The sequence below is a fragment of the Fundulus heteroclitus genome, chromosome 2 (genome assembly GCF_011125445.2).
Source record: "Fundulus heteroclitus isolate FHET01 chromosome 2, MU-UCD_Fhet_4.1, whole genome shotgun sequence".
Taxonomy (NCBI): domain Eukaryota; kingdom Metazoa; phylum Chordata; class Actinopteri; order Cyprinodontiformes; family Fundulidae; genus Fundulus; species Fundulus heteroclitus.
Window position 1 is genome coordinate 12,271,738 of NC_046362.1, and position 23,623 is coordinate 12,295,360.

General features: G+C 40.1%; 1 protein-coding gene across 1 annotated transcript; it reads left to right on the forward strand.

Annotated features, from left to right (window-relative positions):
- The first annotated feature begins 17,790 nt into the window (after positions 1–17,790).
- LOC105938463 (G-protein coupled receptor 22) lies at positions 17,791–22,899 on the forward strand. The gene is made up of 3 exons (XM_012880211.3): positions 17,791–18,228; positions 19,145–20,158; positions 21,227–22,899. Exon 3 carries the CDS (start codon positions 21,231–21,233, stop codon positions 22,539–22,541), a length of 1,311 nt encoding a protein of 436 aa, XP_012735665.2. The 5' UTR covers positions 17,791–18,228; positions 19,145–20,158; positions 21,227–21,230; the 3' UTR covers positions 22,542–22,899.
- Positions 22,900–23,623: the final 724 nt, after the last annotated feature.

A 23,623-nucleotide genomic window follows, 5' to 3' on the forward strand; every position in this document is an offset into this window, starting at 1 on the left:
CATTTTCAAATGTCTGTAGTTGTTGCTTTAACAAGGGTTTCAATAACAAACACAATGACAGCACTATCTGGCCAATGCAGCACAACTACAGACAGCTTTCATTGAACAAGGCAATCCACTTGGCCATCATAGTTCCTTCCAAAAAAAAGTAAAAAACAAAGCAACTGGACTTGTTTTCCGTAGTTGAAGACGTTTTGCTTCCTCTCCCGGAAGCTTTCTCAATTCAAAAAGTCTGGGGTAATGTGGAGTAACAAGCTTTATACCATTGCCCAACAAAGGCCTTGCAATGGATTAGATAACATGCAAATTCAATCGAAACAGGTCCACCCCTTAGTAATGGGCGGTCGTTAATTGGGCGGTCCAATATAAAGAGAGGAGACACCAAACAACCTCTCGACAGACGCATGGCTCAACACAGAAGAGCTACCTCCTCGGGACAAGACTCTGCTGTCCACTTACACCTTAAGGACAAAGGACACTCTTTTGAGGACCAAAATGTTCACATTTTGGACAAAGAAGACAGATGGTTTGAAAGGGGTGTGAAGGAAGCCATCTATGTTGTCAGAGGAGGAGGCCTTAGGTTCCAACTCTCAAAAACTTACAATACAGCTGTAGGATTAATTCCGGCCAGTCATCACCTTAACTCTTACCCTCATTCGGGTGATCATAACATTGTCCCTTTAAACCAAGCCAATAACAACCCTAACGACTCCTCGTTACAGAGGAGTGGACCAGTTTCGGTCCAATCTGCTGTCTTAATGGCTTTAACGACCGCAAATTACTAAGGGGTGGACCTGTTTTTATTGAATTTGCATGTTATCTAATTTGCATGTTATGCAAGGCCTTTGTTGGGCAATGGTATAAAGCTTGTTACTCCACATTACTCCAGACTTTTTGAATTGAGAAAGCTTCCGGGAGAGGAAGCGAAACGTCTTCAACATCGATGTCCCCCCGATGTCCACGCAATGTTGCAGAGTCGCGTTAACTAACACAGCCACACAACATCCAGAGCCTTAAGGCACTCAGGGCGAATCTCATCCACCCCCGGGGCCGTGCCACGTGGAGCTTTTTAACAACCTCGGTGACCTCAGCACCAGAGATGGGAGAACCCGACTCAGCTCCTCAGGCTCTGCTTCCGCAATGGAAGACGTGTTGGTGGGATTAAGGAGGTCTTCGAAGTATTCCACCCACCGACGCACAACGTCCCAAGTAGAAGTCAGCAGCACACCACCCCCACTATAAACAGTGTTGGTACCGCACTGCTTCCCCCTCTTGAGACGCCGGATAGTGGACCAGAACCGCTTCGAAGCTGTACGAAAGTCTTTCTCCATGGCCTCTCCGAACTCTTCCCATGCCCGAGTTTTTGCCTCAGCTACCAGCCGAGCCGCCTGCCGCTTTGACTGCCGGTACATATCAGCTGCTTCCGGTGTCCCACAGGCCAATAAAGCCCGATAGGACTCCTTTTTCAGCTTGACAGCTTCCCTCACCTCTGGTGTCCACCAGCGTGTTAGATGGTTGCCGCCGCGACATGCACCGACAACCTTGCGGCCACAGCTCCGACTAGCCGCCGGCGGAACTTGGTCCACTCAGACTCAATGTCCCCCGCCTCCCTCGGAACGTGTTCAGAGCTCTCCCGGACGTAGGAGTTAAAGCTCCGTCTCACAGGGGACTCTGCCAGACATTCCCAGCAAACCCTCACAATACGTTTGGGCCTACCAGGTCTGACAGGCTTCCTCCCCCGCAATCAGAACCCGGGCCCCCACATATACCATCTCGTTCACCGGGGTAAACCCTAACGTACAGGCACCAAGATAAGGGGCAACAAGTATGCCCACTCCTGTTCGGCGCCTCTCACTAGGGGCAACTCCAGAGTGGAAGAATGTCCAGCCCCTCTCAAGGAGACTGGTTCCAGAGCCAGAGTCATGCGTTGAGGTAAGTCCGACTATGTCTAGTCGGAACCTCTCAACCTCACGCACTAACTCAGGTTTCTTCCCCACCAGAGAGGTGACAGTCGACGTCCCAAGAGCCAGCTTCTGCAGCCGAGGATCGGAATGCCAAGGTCCCCGCCCTCGACTGCCACCCATTGTACAATGCACCCGACCCCTTTGGCCCCTCCGACAGGTGGTGAGCCCATTGGAAGGGGGACCCATGTTTCCTCTTCGGGCTGTGCCCGGCCGGGCTCCATGGGCAAAGGCCCGGCCACCAGGCGCTCGCCAACATGCCCCACCTCCAGGCATGTCTACAGAGTGGGGCCCCGTTGACCCACGTCTGGGCGAGGAAACACAGCGTCGATTAATCGTATTCTAAATGAGCTTTTAATGAATTAAAAAAGATCCTTTGATATCCCCATTCACCCTGATCCAGCTATTCAGTTTAATTCAGAAGTGGATCAAGAACACTGGCTCAAAATTCCCACAGCTTCCCACATAACACAGACACAAATAAGACAAAATGTTCAAGTAAAAAAAAAAAATATATGATATAAATATCTTGGTTTCTCGCTTGACCCGCTGGTCAAGGATCTCAATAACAAGCGCCATGAGATGAATGTTTCATATTTAAAACAGCGCATGAATTTATAACAGATAATTAAAGGAGCTACAAGTAAGATATGTACTGTAAAATCAACCTAAATCATTCTCATTTCTCACAAGGGATGGATGTGACATTGTCTATGAACAATCGGTCCTCTTGATTAACAATGTCTTAGTCACGTTGTTCGCCTTTCAAACCTAGAGGTACGGTCCGGAACTACTTCAGTTTAGAGTGTACTTCCTGGTTTCTGAGCCAATCTTATGAGAGTTCCCAGGGTTCACAAAAGAGAGCACAGCATTTTGTATTTTATTTTTGGCAAAAGAGCAGCAGCCTGCTAACATGGAAGCTAGTAAGAGAATCGGACCAGAAATAAAACAGAATACAACATCATATACATATCTTGTGTTAATAAAAATTCCGAAGGGTTTCACACCATTCAAAAACAGCATGTTAGATTGTTCTGATTCACAAGCTGTTGTACATATTTAAGCCACAAGGTGTCAGTATTACTTATAGCTCCTTTAAGTTTTTTAATTACGTAGTCCCAGATTTTTGTGTGTGTGTGTGTGTGTGTGGGAAGATTTAAGTCAGAATAGTTACTCTAAAACTAAGGGTAGCAACACTCAATATAAAATGTTTAGCATAATTTTACTCCTCTTATGGCATCTGTCTCCTTCCTGAGGTCATTAAATATTTGTAAAGAACAAATAATACCAAGAAGAAACAGCCTCTGAACAAGCAGGCTTGCTGCGGAAAATTTCCCCAACCATTTTGGCTGTTTTTATTGTACACAGTGGACGTTTTCTTTTTCTTTTAGTAAGTTACACATAAAGTTTAACGATAACTTGGAGTAATTACTATAAAGAAATTACAAACACAGTTTTAAAGTAGGAGCTTACTAAGTGATGAAGAGAAAAGTTACCAAATGTAAATGTTTTTCACACAGACTGTCTTTGCTACAGCAGTCTTCAGATACTAATGGTGTTTGTGTTCTTTTGCAGGTCTTTTTTTTTTCAACAAGAAAATTCCCTGCCTGGTGGTGTCCTGATTGCTTTTGAGAACCAGGATAAGGCATTGTGTCAGTGAACAGTCAGTCAAGAAAACCGAAGTCAATGACCAGATTTGGCCACCAAGAGAATGCTTGAACTTGACCTATAATTATTCAAAGTGGTGTACACACATTTCTGGTTTAGTAAAAATGTTTCTTTGCAAAATAAGACTATTATTTTCTTGTAGCATTTCAATTGCCATTTAAACAAGACTCCCTCACATTTGTAAAGGCAAAAAAAAATCTTTTACTAACTCTTTAAACCAGTTACAGATGAAAAAACACTACACCTCCAGTAAGATAAATTCCCAGCAGAAGCTGCATATTTGGATGAAATGAGAGGATAAACAGAGAACGCTGTGATGAGTGAGTGTCTGTGGGGAGAAAGCGGAACGTGTGCATGTGTGCGTCTGCAGAGTGTGTGTGATACGCGCTTCCCCCCTGAGAGCCAGCCTTTCTTTGCACTTGTTCCTCTCCTTGAAGGAGTGGGGACCGCCATGCAATGCCTTGGGTTCCCACGCCTCTCTGGACAATCTTTGACACTGCAAACGTAAACAGATGTTGTGTCGAAACAGGAAGTGGCCAGCTTCTGAGGGACTGAGGCAAAAGAGGTTGTTCGTCTCAATGACAGAGAACAGCAAAGAGGTCACAGTACAGCCGGAAAAAGCTGCAGAAAGTCTCTCCCACGCAAGTGTTTGTGGGGGGTATTTGGGAGTGAAAGCTCCACAGAAAATTGGATCGAATATTGGAGGTCAATTAGCTAACACTAACCTAATGAAATATATCGGTTACACAAATCTTAGGCATAAAAAGAGCCAAAAATAATTGACTGAATTTGACATTGAGGGGGATAGGGTGAAAAGTCACACCCATGACCTTTTTATTTAATAAAAACAGTAGAAAAAAAACAAGTAAAAACATTAAACAAACTAAATTTATTAAATAATAAAGTGAAGTGCAGGGCAAGGCAAATACAAGGTTATTCTTTAATTAATGAATTAAGGATTCTGTATGGTTACATACCAAATTGCATGCAATTATTCTCTTGAGTCGAAAACACTGTTACAACTCAAACAACATTGAAGGTCTTTCCTTCTGATTTATGATGCAGCATTCAATTATGCTTGCCCAGCACCTACCTGGGGCAAAATTTAAAGGAACAATATGGTTATGGTCTACTATTTTCTTCACTAAGGATCTGCATCATGCACTAGTCTAAAGTGAAGTCGGCCCATATTCAGTGACTGGACAGCAATATATATGGACACCTGTAAATCCATATCATCAGTTTATGAAACTGCTCATGCATTTGTAACACATGTGCATGGATAGATAATATCAGAGCACTGAATGAACAAATACTCCATTCAGGGAACTTAGAGGTGTGCTGGTGTGTGTAGGATTTCAGTACTATACTGTTATGACATATTTACTTACATTGTATAACAACTCTGTTTTTCCTCCCATTTAATTATGCTGACACTTACACTTAATGGTCATTGTGGCCAAACAAAGTGTCCAAACCTAAGATCTTGTTTTTTTTTTTTTTTTCAAACTCTGAGTCTTCATTCTTCCTATGTCTGTACAGGACTTGTTTCACTGTCCTGTACTTTCTTAAATTTGCTAGGTTGTGTGCTTTTTTTTCTGGTCTTCACATATTTTCACACTGAAACAAGTTCTTCACTGGGACACAGAACCCGTCTTCCATAGGATGACTGGACAGTTATATGGTTTTAATAGTTGTGTTAATTAGTTTGAGCGGAAGAATGTGGCCACATCAAGCATTTGGAACTCAAGGATGAACCACACTTGGAGAGCTTCACTATTAGCTTCCTGATATCTTGGCTCATTTGTTTTGATATATGCATGATGCCACAAATAGAAGAGGTGTGTTTGAGTTGTTGCCTTAAAATAGCCTAAAATAAGCTAGTAATCTTAATGTATGTAAACTTCTAAGTTTGAAGAAAGTATAAAAAATGTCCTAAGTTTTGATCAATTTTAGGGTAAAACATTAATAAATCGATATGTTGCTTTTTGTTTAGGTGGCTGAGGTATCTGGTTAGGATGCCTCCTGGACACCTCCCTGGTGAGGTGTCCCAGAAAAAGACCCAGGACATACTGGAGGGACTATGTTTCTTGGCTGAGCTGGGAACCCCTTGGGGTTCCTTTGGAGGAGCTGGCCCAAGTGGCCGGGGAGAGGGAAGTCTGAGACTAGATTCCTACTTAGGCTGCTACTCCCGCGACCCGACCCCGGACCAGCGGAAGAAGATGGATGGATGGATGGATGGATGTTGCTTTTCTTAAATTGAAAATGCCAAAAATGGCAAGCTACCACTTGAGAAATATTAAAAGAGCAACAGGTATACAAAACTATTCATACCATTTAAATTTGAAAGGTCTTCTGACAGACAAATGAAAGACGATAACACTCTGAACTGACCCTCCCCATTTTCAAACATTTGATGGCAACATCATGCTGTGGGCATGCTTTTCTTCAGCACGAATAGAGAAGCTGCTCAGAATAGGCAGGAATCCGGATGAACCTGTTAAGCCTGGTTTATGCTTTACGCATCCACGAGGTCCAAAGTTTCCGCACTGTGTATCTGGGAAAATTTGTAATTAAGCAGACAGTCCCACGCAGGGACTCCTTCTGGCGGAGGTTCGTAAATATAGACATCTTTATGATTGGGCCCAAAAAGATCGTGATCAACAAATTGTTAACAATTCCTGGACAGAAATCACAGTCACTCTTGGAACAAGGTAAGAGGCTTAAATGTTGGAAACAACTGCATTTTTTACTTCTATGTGTAGTGGGGTGTAGTATGCTTGGCATAGAAATGCAATGCTGCCCTCTAGAATCTAGGAGAAAAGTGTTACTTCAGAAGAAGAGCCGCATGAAGCATAAATGCTGAAGACATTGTGTCTGCACACCTCATTTCCATGCGGAAAGTACGTGCACCATGCATAAAGCAACCTTTAGGGCTATTTCACAGTTCAGACTAGGGGCAGAGGTTCACCTCCCAGCAAGACAAGACATTAAACATGCTACAGGAGCTACAATGGAATAGATTAGCACAAGCTTATAATTGTGTTATGGTGCATTCGGATCGAACACAGTGTCCTTGCCGTGAATGGTGGGTTTACATATTATCCCTTTGCAAACTGTTAAATCATTCATCATTTGTCCTCCTCTTGTAGCTCCAGAACTGGACCGGCCAGTCAACGCTTCTGTAAACGGGGCGGGTAATCTGTCAGCCGTTGTTCGGCTTTTCCCATTGAATGCCTGGTAAAATCCCAGTCGTGTTGAGTTAATGAAGTGATGACTCGTGAAGAGCGGTGAAGCCGGTGTCACCTTTTGTGCATGCAAAATGCAGTGGTCAACTGTGGTGACCACTGTGGTGGCACCACAAAATGTCTGTTCACAGATGTTCTCCATTAAGTCTAAGAGAACCTTATTGGTTCTAAGAGAACCTTATTGGACAGGATTGGTCCAGCTATATATTATATTTATTTCTCACTTTGTAATCCTGGCGGGATCACTGTCAGCTATGCGTGTCGCGATTCATTCGTAATGTAGACACAAAGCATGGTTGATCTTCTCTTTGCTCTTCTCTTTGTTTTTTTAATATGGGGCTGCTTTTATACCCGAGAGTGGCAGAGTTACCGACGTCACTAGATCAGAATTAAGTCAGGTCAATCGACAGAAATGTTAATTCGAAATTAAATACAAGACCATTGTGTAACCCTTACAGGGTGCAACACTGACGATTTTTACACACAAAAGCAGGATTTCAACAAATATGCACAAATTTTTCAAAATAATGACTGGGATATGTAGACGGTACTATATGACAAACATGTGAGTTACCCTTTAAGCTTTATCTACTTTGGTTCAACAAAGTAGGATTTCACATGCACGTCACAATTATGCACAGGTTTGTGTTGGCCTTTGACATAAAATCCCAAGTAAATACATTTAGGTCATTGGTCGTTGATAAAAAATGTTAATAAAGGTTCAGTTATATAAATAAATTTAGCAGTTTGAAAACTTCCGCATTTCATTTCTTTGGCCAGTGACTGGGTTACCAACATAATTTATCCACCTACCAAATTCAACATTTACTCGCTTCTGCCTTTTGTCTGAGTCTCCTGTTCTTGTATCGATTAAGGAGCGTTAGGTGAATAATGAGAGAAACAGGATGTGCTGTTGGTCAGATTAGAATAACACACACACCTGAGCAAGAGCAGCAAAGGGAACAGCGTTTGTTTTCTCTATTGTTATCAGATCCCACATGCCTGTGAGAGGTTGGACCAGATGCTCCTTGGGGTTTATGAAGAGGGCACTTTCTCCAGATCCCGTGACAACAGACCAGCCTCTTCATTAATGCGTCACTTCTAGGCCAAATCACAGTGGCACCAAATGGCACAATGCCTGCTGCATAGAGGAGATAAAAAGTCTGAGAGCAGGATACTCCGGTCCTGCTGGCTCCCGTCCCACTGCTGCATGATCACCTGCTGATGTTTGGCTGGCAAAGAATGGAATTATGCTCCAGCAAGTGACAACACATGTGCATTAACTTCATCACAGGGACCCAAGAAAGAGAGGCTATTTCTCACAGATACACAACAGCTATGCAACAGTTGAGTGTGTACAGAGACATTGCGGGATTTTAAGTATCAGCAGGCAAATGAACACAGCATATCCATGAACATCTAAAGGCACTTAAGAGTGAGAGGAGCAAAAAAAAAAAAAAAAAAGCTGAAGCTAAAGCTGAAATCAGATATTCAAGTAAAAGGAAAAAAGTCACATAAAATATTTATGGAATGAAATATTAACTTCATTCTTCTACTTAACTCTATAGTTTGGGAAGTGTTCTGTTTTTAATGCAGAATCTTTAAATTAATAACTGAAAACTTCTAAGCCTGTTGTTAGGGCTTTTAGGAAGTGGACTGATGAGACAAAGCAGATGTTACAGGCGTGCCTTGACTGCACAGATTGGACTGTGTTTGAAACCCCATCCACTGACCTGAAATCTTTAACAGACACAGTGACATCACACATCAGTCTTTGAGAGGATGTGTGTGTGTACAGACCAAGAATCTTTCACGCATATAAAAACAATAAACCATGGTTCACTTCACATTCGAGGAAGCTGCATAAAAATATGGATGAAGCTTACAAGCAGTGGGGGCCAAGCCCTGTATAAACAGGCCAGGAACAAGTTCACCAAGGAGATCAGAGCAGCTAAAAATAGCTACGGCATAAAGTTAAACTACAGTTTTTCAACTCACAACCCAGCGAGAGTTTGAAATGCTTTGAGATTACATTACAGCCAACAGAAGCCTGTAGATGACCTTAGCAACTTCTAGGACAGTCATTCAACTTTCCACCAACTCATGCACATCGCGCTGCTGGTCCCCATGCACCAACATCCACCCCCTTGCCACCTCACCCAGACGTCTGGTGGCAAAACACCAGGTAAGCTCCAAGATCTGATGTCTTCTGACCAGTTGGTCCCCATTGTGACTCTGCTCGTCAACACTTCTCTTGAACTGTGTGAGGTTCTCTTATGTTACAAACACTCCACCATCATCCTGGTCCCTACAAAATGTAGTGTTCATGAGCTTAAATGATAGCAGACCTGTACCCCTGACCTCTGTGGTTTTGAAATCCTTTAAGCAACACATGTTTATTTATGTGAACAAGATCACAGGGCCCCTGCTGGAACCAGTGCAGTTTGCTTACCGAGCGAATGGTTTGGCAGATGATGCGGTCAACCTAGGACCACACTTTAAATACCTCAATGGCTCAGGGACGTACAGCAGTGTGACTTGGCCATCTTGGGGCCCCAGGCAAATTTTTGTCAACTGACCTTGCTCCAAGACTGCTTTAATGTACCAGTAGGCCCTGAGTGTGAAATATGCTGTGGGGCTGCCACAAGTTTCATGCTGCAAAACTGTGAAACAGACAGTATTTAGACCTTGTCTCATTTACAAGGTATCTCTTGTAAATGAGACACTGAGACTCAAGGGACTACCCTGCATAAATAATAATAATAAAAAAACATTTACTGTAGTCCCTCTCCTGCCCTCTATGGCAAATAAATCAGAAATGTGAGCCTACAGTGTTCAGTAACAAATCTGTATATTCGCCTGGAGGCCTGGCAGGGACAGGTTTTCATGTGGTAACTGAACAAGTACATCCTTCTATAAGAGTTGCTGGTCAACTTCCACACCACCATTATTTAGTCTGTTCTATGCCCTTCCATCACCTTCCCTCCATCTAGGACTTGTACAGGTCAAGGGTCAGAAAAGGAGAGCTAACATCTCCACAGACCCTAAAATATCCTGGAAACAAGCTGATTAGGATTTACCTTCGTTTGGTGCTACAGAGAGCTATATGCTAAAACCAGCTGCTGCAGTAACAGTTTGTTTCCCCAGGCTCTCAATCTGATGACCACTTAACAGTCAGAGAACTCAGATCGATACCCGGCTTCTTTGCGCCCATCCAAACCACTTTTGTTAAAATGGATATATTTCTGTTCACAAGAAAAGTATTTTTATTCAACGTTTTAGTGTACTTGAAAATATTAATTGAGAGCAAAGTGGAACTGAAGTCAAATTCCTTGTAGTATGAGGCAACTTTGCAGTGAATTACTAATTTTGGTTCTGATTCTTAAATAAAAGGATTTCTTCTATTTAAGAAGAAATCCTTCGCATTTCCTATATCTACTTTCTCACAGGAATGATGCAGCTGATATATTTTTTAATTTCAATTGCAGGACAGAACTTATTTAGTCAATTGATAGATAGATGGCACCCCCAAACAAAAAGAAAAAACTGTAAAATTACAAAATTAATTGGTCAGCTCTAAATATATTTGTTACACCACTAGAGTCAATCATTGCACCATTTGTCAATGCTGCCATGTCATGCTGAAAACCTGCGATACAAAGTCCAAAGAGCCAGCTCTCTCTTCTCCCAATAGGCTATACATTAAGCATCACTCAGAGCCTTATATTATAAACTACTTTAGCAAATGTAAATTGTTTTCATGTTTGTGAACTACAGGGTTTTCATAAAAGCTTTTTGTTTATGTACAATTGCTCCCTCTTATTTACAATTTTCAGCTTTTTCAATACTTGCTTGATTTGTTATACTTGTGGAATGATTTATTTCAGGTTTGTTAAAACAATTCATGTTTTAATTTATTTTTTACAACTTAATGACTGATTTAACATCATTTCTCTCCCCCCATTTTCTTGTTTTTATTTGATACTACTACTACTTCCATGTTTTAAGTTACTCAGTGATATAGTATTTAATTTTTGTTGTAAATGTTTTGATGAATGTTTTTAAAAACAGCTACTGCTCCTTCTTTTATTGTGCAGTTGTTTAATAAAGTTTATGTTCTACCAGATAATAAATAAGCAAGTAATGCTGTGAAATTCACATAAACTATATATATATATATATATATATATATATATATATATATATATATATATATATATATATATATATATGTGTGTGTGTGTGTGTGTGTGTGTGTGTAATGGAAAACCCCAAGAAGTTACCTATTTTATTTCTTATTATTATTAGAAACAATTATGTACTGTTTTCATTTTCTTATGTGATATTTCCCTCTGTAATGTTTTTCTGTTCATGTATTGCACTTGAATTGTCTTGTTACTGAAAAATCCTATATAAATAAACTTACCTTGCCTTGCCTAATAAATCTTGCAGTGGTTTTAACATTTAAATCAGCTCATTTTACACAACATTTAACTGAAGTGTGCAACTACAGGCGCAATAACAATAACAATACCTTCTATTATAACTACCTTATTTATGCATTAAAATAATAATAATTATGTAGTAAAAGTAAAATTTTACTACCTATACTAATAGTACTAACAGAACAACAGCAATTATTATACCCATAATGATCATGCTGTTGTTTAATGATTTAAAATTACATTGCTGTTAGTTTAACATTCATGCTCTTCTACAGTTTTGAAGTATTGCTGCGACTGGTGGTTCTAATAATAAACGCATAAAACTAATATTAAACCTTTAACATATAAAGCCCCTACCTTTTCATCTGTTTGTAATTTCACTTTATCAATGATTTTGAATATTTTTTATAAAAAGTATCTTAGTGTGTATCTGATAACCAGTCATATTGTTTACATTTCTTTTGTAATGCTATTAGTGACTGTAGTACACTTTTGTAATTGTTGCCTTAAATCTTTGCTCAATAACTTTGATATGGTAATAATATAACAGTATAAAATGTTGAGTGCCTTTGGTTCTAGTGCCGGCTTAGTTTTTTTTGTGGAGATGATCTTTAATACTTTACATGGAACATATTCACTGTTCCCAAACAATTGTTCAAGTTGAAGGACAATTTAGTCCCAAGCACTGAAGAACCCAACAAGTAATTTCCAAGCATTCAGAACAAATAACATCCAACTTCACATACTGCTGTCTGCTTGTCAAATATCTTTGAACCCAGTTCAAGACAGCTCCTCAAATCCGATATCTGGTTTACTTATCAATAAGTCATGGATGATTGTGTGAGATGCCCACAAACTCTCTAATAGCAGTTTTCTTATATTCAATCATAGTCATTATTTTTTTTACCGTTTATAAAATGGCTAGAGTTGTTGGGTGTACTGACTTATGTTCTGTTATGAAACCATACTGACTTTCTTTAATCCATTTATATTTTTCTAACATTCATTTCAGTCTGGGTGGCCACACAGTGGTGCAGTTGGTAAACCTGTTGCCTTGCAACAAGAGGGTCCTTGGTTCAAAACCCAGTCTGGGGCCTGCATGTTCTCTCTGTGCATACATGGGTTCTCTCCTGGTACTTTGGAAACAACCTACAGAGAGTCTCAAAACATGATGGTTAGGTTAATACTAAGGTGTGAGTGCATGTTGTTTGTCTTGTGTTGCCCTGTGATGGACTGGCAACCTGTCCAGGGTGTACCCCGCCTCTCACCAATTGACCACTGGAGATAGACACCAGCTCCCCCGTGCCCCTGCATGCATAAGTGGGTCTATAAAATGGATGGATGGATAATTCCAGTCTACTTGGTAAGTAGTATATCTAAAATATTTGAAAAGTGTGACAGCCAAGAGACATGTCTTTAATTAGTGAAGATGTTTTTGTTCCCATTTTTATATGCTGGTATTACCTTGGCTTTTTCCATTTACTAGGAAATTAACCTGTTTGAAATGACAAGTTTCTTAAACAAGTTGAAGGTTTGGAAATCTCATCAATTACCTTCTTCACCAATGCCATGTTGATCCCAATCAAGTCAGTGGGGCTCTAAGTTAAACATTTCTTTATCAGATCAACTATTTCTGTTTCATTCAGTAAACTGATGGATATATCATCCTTGTTATAATTGTCTGCATTTTCTACAAGTAAATAGCTTGGGCATTCTGGTTTTGTTCTGTTTATTATATATCTTCACTGGACAATTTATGTTATATAATAGATGGCACACCAGATTATCCCCCTTTAACTCACTCCTTAGGGGTTTTAATTAATTCCTCTGATTTCACCCTTTAGTAAAGACCCTTATGACCCTTATGCAGTTACTATTTCGATAAGTATATAATATTCACAGTTCTAGTCCCCAGTGCTGCCACTCTGGGCTCCTGGGCAAGACCCTTAGCCCCAGAATGCTTTCCAGGCACTGTACAGAGGCAGCCCACTGCTCCCTAAGGAATGGATTAAATGCCAAGGACAAATTTTATTGGAATATATACAGTATCAATGACAAATAAAGTTAATGATGATTCTGCTACTTCTCCTGATTTTAGAAAACTAGAATCAAGCTATGCATTATGCTAGTGAAATTGTGTGTCAACACACAATGGCAATTGTGTGTTGCCATTGTGTGTCTGTTAGAGTTCATCTCCATGTCCAGTCATGATGCTCATGTGTATTTGTTCTTATCCTCCAAACTACTAATCACCAGCACTTCAGCTTCCTCTGGCGTTCCCATTAATTTGACAAATATTTCACATATTGATGTTCAAGTGTTTTGGATTCCTATCTGTTTCCTCAACTTCTTGCTTTCCTGGCTATTTGTGTGTTGAGCTTGGTGAGATATTCATTCAGAAAATATTCAAGTAAATATGTTAAAAAGACAAAAATAAATAAATAAAAATGTTTGATCCTTTCAGCTTCCTCCCCTGTTTGAGTTTTGCATACTAGGGTGGGTGGATGACAAACCCCACAATGGTGGCCAGTTTGTCCCTGATATTCTTCCTGGGCAGCAGTTGACACTCCTTGATGTCACTGCAGTCCAGGGCAATGCCTTTGGAGTAGAGGAAGAGAGCAACTTGTTGCTCTGTGGAGGAGGCGTCCAGCTCAGGGATGTCCACCATGCTGTCACTGCTCACAGCTCAAGAGTATGAAAGAGGTTTCTTTTTTTTTATTCAATTTTCTTTGAATTTAGGAATTTGATATGAGAGGAGAGGGTCAGAGGGTTTTGGTGCCACAGTTTGTTCCTGATGGGAAAAATCTGCTTCTCAAATGGAAACATTTTCACATGTCTGCATATGGCAGCAGTGAGTCATACCTCATATAATTGGGCTTTCTCTACCTGGCTGATGACCAAAACCAAATAAACAACAAAAACACAGCTTATATGTTTATACCTAACGTATGTATGCAGTGAGCTTTGTTAGCAAATTTAGATCCCTTGATTGTGCACAGGATCATGGTCAATAAAGCTAATTCTGATTTTTTTCCCTATGATTATTTTTTGTTTCTGGGACAATTTCAAGACTTCCCTGAATACTCTGGACACAGACAGATTGCTGTTTAGATTATGATTGACATTGGATACACATTAATGCAATGATGTACATCATACGATATTCAAAACAATCTTTATCACCTGTCTCTCTTTTCATGTAATGTGACATTGTGGTATTTGCTATTCTCACAGGTAGTGATGCTCTGTGCATATCAGCTGAAAAAGCAACTTGAATCTCAGTTTGATCCAGTGTCCTTGATTGTACCACATTGCAATAAAGGTTTTTCCTCTACTACTCCCACATTAAAAGGGTTGACATTGGTGTCAATAATGGACTCCATCAGGACTCTCAGACTGACTGGCTGCAAAGCTCATTACACCACTTCCAATATGCATCAATTAAAGCCCACATTGTAAGTGGGACATGGAAAGTAGATGTTTCACATTAGCATTCAGCAACTAAATGTTGTTTTCTGACATCTGGAAATTGCTTTTTCTTTCTTTCTTTTTTTTTACATTCAAACAAAAAAGGGAAATGTTTCAACCTGACCGTTTTAGCATCTGTCAGCATTTTGAATAGCTCTTTTCCAGCCTTACACATATTAACCAACATTTTTTTTATATATATTTGACTTTAAATTCTACATATATCTATTTTCGTAGGTAAAACACTTGAAAAGGCAAGACACTCTTGAAAAATTGGTTATTCAAAAAATTTATGCCATTTGTAAATTAATTTTGTTACTATAGAATGATTATTATGACAAACTGATTGGAACAACTGCCGGTCCTGATAGTTTTATTTTCAGATTGCTCAAAAGCAACATACCAGTTCAACATTACGAGAGAAAAGTAACTTTGTACGCAAGAATTAAGCAAACAAAGCTGTTCAAGGTACAACAATTGTTAAAATATCTCTTTTCTGTGTACAAATGCTGCTTTGTGACTGTTTCCTGCTGTGTCCAACCTGTATGGCAGCATGTTTTGTTGAAATTAGGTTGTTCTCCTGCTCATTGTATGCATTGCTCCACCAATAAACAGGTGCAATTTGTGTTGTAACCATGCCTTTCATGAGTTATTGATCCTTGAAGAAAGTGCAATGTATTTCTGGTCTATTGTACTGGGTCTGCTGATTTATAAGTTAACAAGAGCTGGTTGATTCTTCAATTCAGTTCAGTTCTGTTTTTTTTCATAAATGTCATCTTAGGGCACCATACAGGGAATGTCAAGCTAGAGCAGAAAACAATAATGCTTTTATGAATTATTTTGTGCACCTTACCTAATTTTGAGAACTTCTAACACTACTGTGTGATATTAAACACCAAGGGGGTTTTTTGGGGTGATTTCTAGCGATGGAATTGCATTCATGTTCATTGAACTAATATATTATTTAAACGTTAATTTATTTCAGTAACTCGATTCCCTAAGTGAAACATATTATATAGATTCATTACACACATTTATTTCTGTTATGATTGTCCAGGAAATCACAAACTTTAAGATTAGAATATAACATCAAACCAATCGAGAAAAAAAATACAGAAACATTGACTTAGTGGAAGATATTTTAATACCTGGATTAAGGTTTTATAGGTATTTTCATAAGCTACTTTTAAGCTGAGAAATTAGCCTCATTGGAATGCATAATTTTATTTATTGAATGTGACTGTATTGTATGTTTAACTAGACTATATCTCTATTTTCACATAGCACAAAAATAAGATTAATCACAGCACCAGAGGATAGATGTGCTCAAACTCCTCTGCTTACCGTTTGTTTGTTCAGGGGAGCCTTTTCATCACAACACAGGATGCAATTTCTCTTCTCCATGTATTTATGGAAGGTGCACACTGGATTTTGAGATGTAAATACCAAAGACCACAAAAAATGAATATTTTAAGGTTTTCTCAAGTTTAGACTGAAATCCTACAAATATGTGTGTGGTTAAAATGCACAAAAAAGAAAAAAAAAGCTTTAATAATGTGGTGACATAAGTGTTCACACCTTTATACAATCCTTTGTTTTGTGAACCTTTTGATCAAATTTCAATAATTAGTGTTCTTGTGTGCAAGCCCAACATCAATTATATGATTAACCTAAAATAAAGTTTTAATGTTTTAGAGGGATTTTTCTTCTAGACAATTGTGCATTTGTCATCCTTTACATTAAGCCATACATGGCAGTGAAATTACAAATTATCAATATGATCTCATGCTACAGAGGTGCCAATCACCTGAAAGGGTACAACGACTTTCCTCAGCATTATTTGTATATCAGGGCACAGACAAGATAGTCATCCATCCTTGGCCTGATATATTTGACATGTGCCTTGAACTTAACATGTGTGCCCCAGAGTTTGTATGCATTTTAACAGATCTTTTGCTTTATTCTACTGTTGTGGTTTCCATTGTTTGCTAAGTAAGAGAGATGCTTGATAATGCCAGCTGCCACATCATTAATATGCAAATTTTGATATTACTCAAAACAACACACTATGTCGCAAACCCTTGTATCAAATGAGTGCTAACTTTGGTCAAATACCATGTTACTTAATTTAAGTTTTTCCAACTTTGAATTTTGAACCTTTGACTTCTAAGTAAAGTTAATGGAAAGTATAGATAATGCAATTAATAAAAAAACATTGAAAAGGTCCACAGTTCCGTTGTGCAACCTTTAAAGTGTCTGTACAGATGGTGGTACATGGATAACTCTGCATTTACTGGGTTGTTAGAAAAAGTTTGACAACCATGTTTTCTTTCTGAGAAGGTAGAAAAGTTTCCCTCATTGTTTTTTAAAGGAGGGATGTCAGCTACCAGGATAGCCTCTGGTCATGGTTGTACCTTACAAAGGAACAGAGGGTGGTCAACCTCCTGCTGATCAGATCAAGCTACTAAATTGCAACTATCCGTCAGAACTGCAACACTCCATCTCTCCTTTTCTGACTTCAGCCCGTCTTGCATCATCCATCTATTTCTCCCACTCAGAATAGATCTCTCCTCTGACAGTCCGGTTGTCTCCCATGCTCATGTAAAGACTTAAATAAGTGCAGAAAATCAATATGAAGCAGATGTTGCTTCTCTTTACTGCCTCCTAATCATTCTCTTTACAGTTCACATTACTCGTTTATTACCTTCTAACAGAGCTGATTAATTCATTGCAGCATTTTGATCTCCTTGTTCTTTGAAAACGCTGCATCTCTGCAGCAGGTTGGGCATTCGGCACACTGACATTAAAAATTCCCCATACAAAAACACATTTGCTACATTTGAAACAAATCACTACAGCCTCGCACAGTCAGCGATGGAGAAGCGAGGACAGAGGCAGATCTACAAGAAACACCTCCCCTTCCTGGTGAGAAAAGGGTTAAGCCTATTACTGCAGACCAATCAGGACTGGGGGAGCACTGCAAACCTCCGCAGTAAGAGAGAGAGAAAGAGAGAGGGGGGACAAGGGAGTGAGGGAGGAAGAGGAGAGCGAGAGAGTGGGAGATGGAGAGATACCGGGAGTGTGATGGTTTGCACTCTATTTCAGTCAGTTAGGCACAGAGGAAACATAACAGAGTTAGTTTGACGTAGATTGCTCACATAAAGATTTAAACTACTGAAAGAATGAAGACCAGAGGAAAAGGCAATAATATCACAAATATCCATAAAGGACAACTCTTTGCAGGACTTCTTCTGACTGGTGCTCATGAAGAGAACACAGAAGACTCTTGGCTATTCAAGATTCAAGCGTGATCCCTTGAATGCTCCTTGACATCATCAAGAATCCTCCCCATTCTACCTGCAGCGTTTCAGCAATGGAAGGAGTGGATACGGCGTGGTGACTGGACCTGCTCTGGAGCCTGTGTGTGTACTCCGAATGGTGAGCTTTGCTGTGTGTTTATGGTGCACTCCTCACTTGTAGGCTTGCTCTAAAGCCAGACTATAAATAATGCGTGCAAGACAGCAGAGAGAACCCAAGGTGCACAGTCCTAGGTCCGGCACATTTTCCCTAAATGCTTTCAATTTCACTGTGTTTTACAAACCATGATTTAAATAGCTAAAGGTTTTTGGCATCTTTATTCATAAATTTGCATGTGTGTATGTCATAGAAAGACATTTATGCCATACAGCCACACATTTACATACACAGCTGTCAGACTCTCCAATAGCAGAACTTCGACTGAGCGCTTTAATCTTTTTGCTGTGCAGTATCCAATCTTCTGCATCATACGGCTGCATTGTACTCACCAAACATTTCCCCTGACATTTTAACCCAATCAAGTTAAGTAAAGCAAATCGTCTTTGGCTGGAACAACCTTGAAAAAAGGACACAGCGTTTCTTTGAAGAGATTACAAGAATTTTAGTGACACACAAAGTAACTGCGTCTTCATGACAGATCCCCCCTATGGGATCACTCTGTCCTAAAGCCTCAAGTGAGTCTGTCCGGTCATGAAAACTGAATGACCATTTCATCAGCGCTGTGGCTTTATAAATAGCAAAATGCCAGTGCAAATAAGTCTTCCTTCTGGAGACAGGAGGATGAGCTGTTGTGGTGCTACTGTTATGTTAATGCACCAATGATGTGGAGTCCATGTGTTGTCCCGCAGGAACACAACAAGACATCAGAGGCTGGTTTCTATGTTATTGGGAATTTCCTTGTTGCGTCTTTATTGAGAATATGTTTATATTAAGGCACACATCCCCCACACTCCCCCTCCTTCTCCATCTGCTTTTTCTCACTCACCGTCTCACTCCCTCTTTCGCTTACTTTCTTTTTTTTTCTTTCTCACTTCAGGTTACTGTAATCCGAAGGCATACAGATGAAGGATATACAGATGGCGTTCTGGTTCCTGGTATCGAACTGATGTCAGAGATTCCAGCTTTTCAGCTGAAGAAGCGACATCCATTACTCCATGATAATGACCTTTCATAGACAGCTGAATTGAGCCGCGACATGTCCACTTACCGGTGATCACATGTGTCATGGTGACTGGACATCCATGCTGCGGTAACATCTCCGATGATTTAGGGTATTGTTTGTTGAGGAGAAACTGGAGGCCTGTGCTTAGTTTACAAGTCAATATTGGCTGGAACCTGACTGATGTGAAGACTGGACAGTGAAGGCCCTTTCCATTAGTGCTCCCTGGTGGGGCAAAGGCCTGGACACTATCCGGACGTACTGGCCTATTCCTAGCACATTTTGGACATCACCTTGTTGCACACTGGGGAACCAACACAGTGCGCTGACAGCTTTTTCTTTTGGAATACTTGCTAATGGATGGAAGCAGTTTTCCATATTTAGACACATCAGATACATCTCATTACCTTCTAGCGGGGATAAAAACGGAAAGGGGCAAAAAGCACACGTTTGGATCCATTATGGTTTAAATACTCCAGTACTGTGGAAAAGAAGACTTTCGTTAGGTTTTCTGGGTTGGCTGAATTGCTTCTTATTTGGAATATCGTGATATTTTAAATAGAGGAAGCATCTGACATCTGACCCCTTTTCCAGCTCATCTGTCAATGCATACATCTTCCTCAAAGCAACTATTCACTGAATACAGCTCTTCACTTTTGGCCGTGGAGCTCAGAAACAAAAGGCTGAAATTTCTGGCGAGACAGCCAGGTGCTTTTGTGCACCTCTGGGATGGACCGGCTGTGAAAGGAAAACCCATACTGGGAGGGCTCTGCTGGAGCGGAAACACCTCCACTGTCTATGTTTGGCTGTGATGCGTCTCTCTGTGGATCCAGCATGGACAGCCTGCCCTGATAACACAGTCCTGGTATTCAGATAGTTTTGGGGCAAAGGGTAAATAAAACTGCTTTTGTTTTTCCCCTTGATATCTGCAATAATATTAGTGAATAATTATTTCGTTGCAAGTTATTGAAATGTCTTCAGAGAGGTTTTCTAGGTTTTTTTCATCATTATACAAACGCTAAGACCCTGTTCAAAATGACTTATCGTTTCTTTGTGCATTTATTTCAAAGAAATGCACACATCTTAACGTGCATCTCTTCGAGGTATAGCGGGATAGTCAGAATGGAGTTTTTTCTGAGAAATCACATTTAATATTTGTCCATGAGAAAGTGAAAATACAGACAATTTACAATTTAAGTGCCACATTACTAAACTACTTTAAGACCGTACTTAGCTACCACCAGACCATACTTGGCTATTTTAGCAATGAGAAGCTTTCTTGTAATGTGACACGTCTTGAGACAATTTCTTTTTCTAATGAGAAACAGATCGTACATACAAATAAATGCATAGTATAACATGGTTAGACTATTCATTGTAGTTAGTATACATACTGAGGCCTTTGAGCCATAACTGGCACTTGGAAACTCAAACATCCCATGTAAGGTTATACATTGTTTGGAAACTGGTATTTCCAAATGCTGAGTAAGCTAATTACAAAAGCGCTAGTGCAAAGAAGGTCCTAAAATACAGCTTTAAATTACAAATCTGTAGCCATTTTGTCTTTTTTTAAACTAATAATAAAATTTGCTTTTGATAAAAGCTAATTTTCTCTAACACACCTAGTGTATAGGTGGCCCTAACTTATTAAAGACTGCTTATGGCGGGAAGACTAGTGAAACATAGTTTGAATGCTGTTACTTCTGATTCTTAAAGTCCTAAACAATTTATTAGCATATTATAGGTCTAAACTGGACCACTATAGTCTGATGCATATTTATACTATTAAATATACAGTAAGAAGACAATTAGTGCAAGACATTGTAGGATATTCAACTTGTATGTTACAGTAAGGTTACCATGTTACCATTACAGTTGAACTTTTTTTTTCTGTCTAGAAATTAACAAATACAGGCTTCTGTTACATCCTAAGTTTTTTCTTCTTCTCCCTACATGCAGGATAATGCATATTTTTCCCTGCCGTCAAAAAGAATCCACCATGAGCAACGTCACGGTCACCGACAACACTGAGCCCATCAGCAGCGCCATGAGTCTGTCGACCCCCGACCCATACCCTGTTAGCTTTCAGATATCCTTGACAGGTTTCCTGATGCTGGAAATCCTGCTAGGTCTGAGCTCCAACGTCACGGTGCTTGCCCTCTACTGTATGAAGTCAAACCTTATTAGCTCTGTCAGTAACATTGTCACCATGAACCTCCATGTCCTGGACGTACTGATCTGTGTGTGCTGTATCCCCCTAACAATTGTGGTAGTGCTTCTCTCCCTGGAAAGAGACATGGCCCTTGTCTGCTGTTTCCATGAAGCCTGTATCTCCTTTGCAAGTGTTGCCACTGCTGCTAACGTGCTTGCCATCACCCTTGATCGCTATGACATCTCTGTAAAACCAGCTAACAGGGTGCTGACCATGGGTCGTGCGCTGGCGCTGCTGGCTTTGATTTGGGTGCTGTCCTTTGTTAGTTTCCTTGTACCCTTTATCGAGGTGGGCTTCTTTGCTCACGACCACGCTGAGCTGAACCAGACAGCGGCGGAGAATGGGATCCTGGGCAACGAGTGCTACACTGAACCCGGCCTCTATTATCACTTGCTCGCTCAGATCCCCATTTTCTTCTTTACGGCCATTGTCATGCTCATCACCTACTCCAAGATCCTGCAGGCGCTCAACATTCGCATAGGCACGCGTTTTCACGCATCACAGAAGAAGAAGGCTCGCAGGAAAAAGCGTCCATCCATGACAGTCATGTCAACACAACAAGAGGCCACAGATGCATCCCAGAGCAGCACCACCCGCAATCCCACACTAGGCATGCGCACGTCTGTCTCCGTCATCATTGCCCTGCGCAGGGCTGTCAAGCGCCACAGGGAGAGGCGAGAACGCCAAAAGAGGGTTTTCAGGATGTCCCTGTTGATCGTGTCCACCTTCCTGTTGTGCTGGACGCCAATCACTGTTCTCAACACGGTCATCCTAAGTGTGGGCCCCAGTAACCTCATGTTTAGGTTGAGACTAGGCTTCCTGGTGATGGCTTATGGGACCACCATCTTTCACCCCCTGCTCTATGCCTTTACAAGGCAGAAGTTCCAAAAAGTCTTAAAAAGCAAGATGAAAAAGCGAGTGGTGTCAATAATCGAGGCTGATCCTACACCTAACAATGCAATCATTCACAACTCCTGGATCGATCCCAAGAGGAACAAAAAGGTGACGTTTGAGGACAAAGATGCGCGGTTGAAATGTCTTTCTTCTGAGGTCGTGGAATAAGGAAAGTCATTATCTAAATGGGAAACACAGTCATAGCAGCTAATACTGACTTCAAGTCATCATGAAAAAGGGAAAATTGTATTCCAAAGCAGTAATGTAAAATAATATGTGCAATAAAATGTACAAATGTAGAAGGTAGATAATTTATTACTATTTATTGAGAAATAAGTTGATATAAGTTTGATAGATGTATCATTGTACTGTAGATATTGCATGTCCTTTTGTAACAGCAGCAACAATACATTATATACATAGAATTATATGTACAGAAAAGATTAAACAAGATATTTAAATAGAGAGAGGATTAGAAATTGTTATGTAGACGTATATTTATAATAAATTTTGTGTTCACATCTGATTCCAGCTTCCTATTCTCTCCGTTCCCTTGGGTAAAATGTTTGTGAATCAGAAACAGCTTTGAGATTACACACATTTATCATGTTGCCACTTTTCCCTGACACCCGGCCCAGTGGTCTCCAGCGACCGCTAACCTTATTGCAAGGGAGCTTTTGAGAAGAAGGCACTTACACTGAAATTTGACAATAAATACAAGGCAGTAACAAAGACAGGTCATATGCAGTGCAGGTGAGAAGTGTACATACATTTGTCATAGGCATAAATATGTTAGTGGGCATAAATATGTTAATATATTCATTTTTTTCATGCTGGAATAATGATGCAACTAACAACTTCAAGGATTTCTAAAGACTGGATTTGGGAACACAAGTTTGAATTTACAGTATGGTAGATTTTCTCTCATCCACAAAAATTATACACAGGGGGAAATTGCACATTTGTCCTTACAATAGTTTTGTTTTTGTAACTTTCAGAAAAAGCACATGCTTTTTTGTAGTTACTGGTTTAATTCTGGCTGAATATTTGACCACTCATTTCATCAGCATTGGACAACTTCATTTATACTGGTTGGTGTCTTGGTTTGGACTTGGGGTTTAAGGGGAATCTACAGTTTCAATAAATAGGGTGTGTTCTAGGCCATTTTTAATGCTTACTATTTCCCTGTTTTGTCATATCAAAAACCACTTTTAAACTGGATTTAGGTTTATTATCCTGTTCAAGCTGAC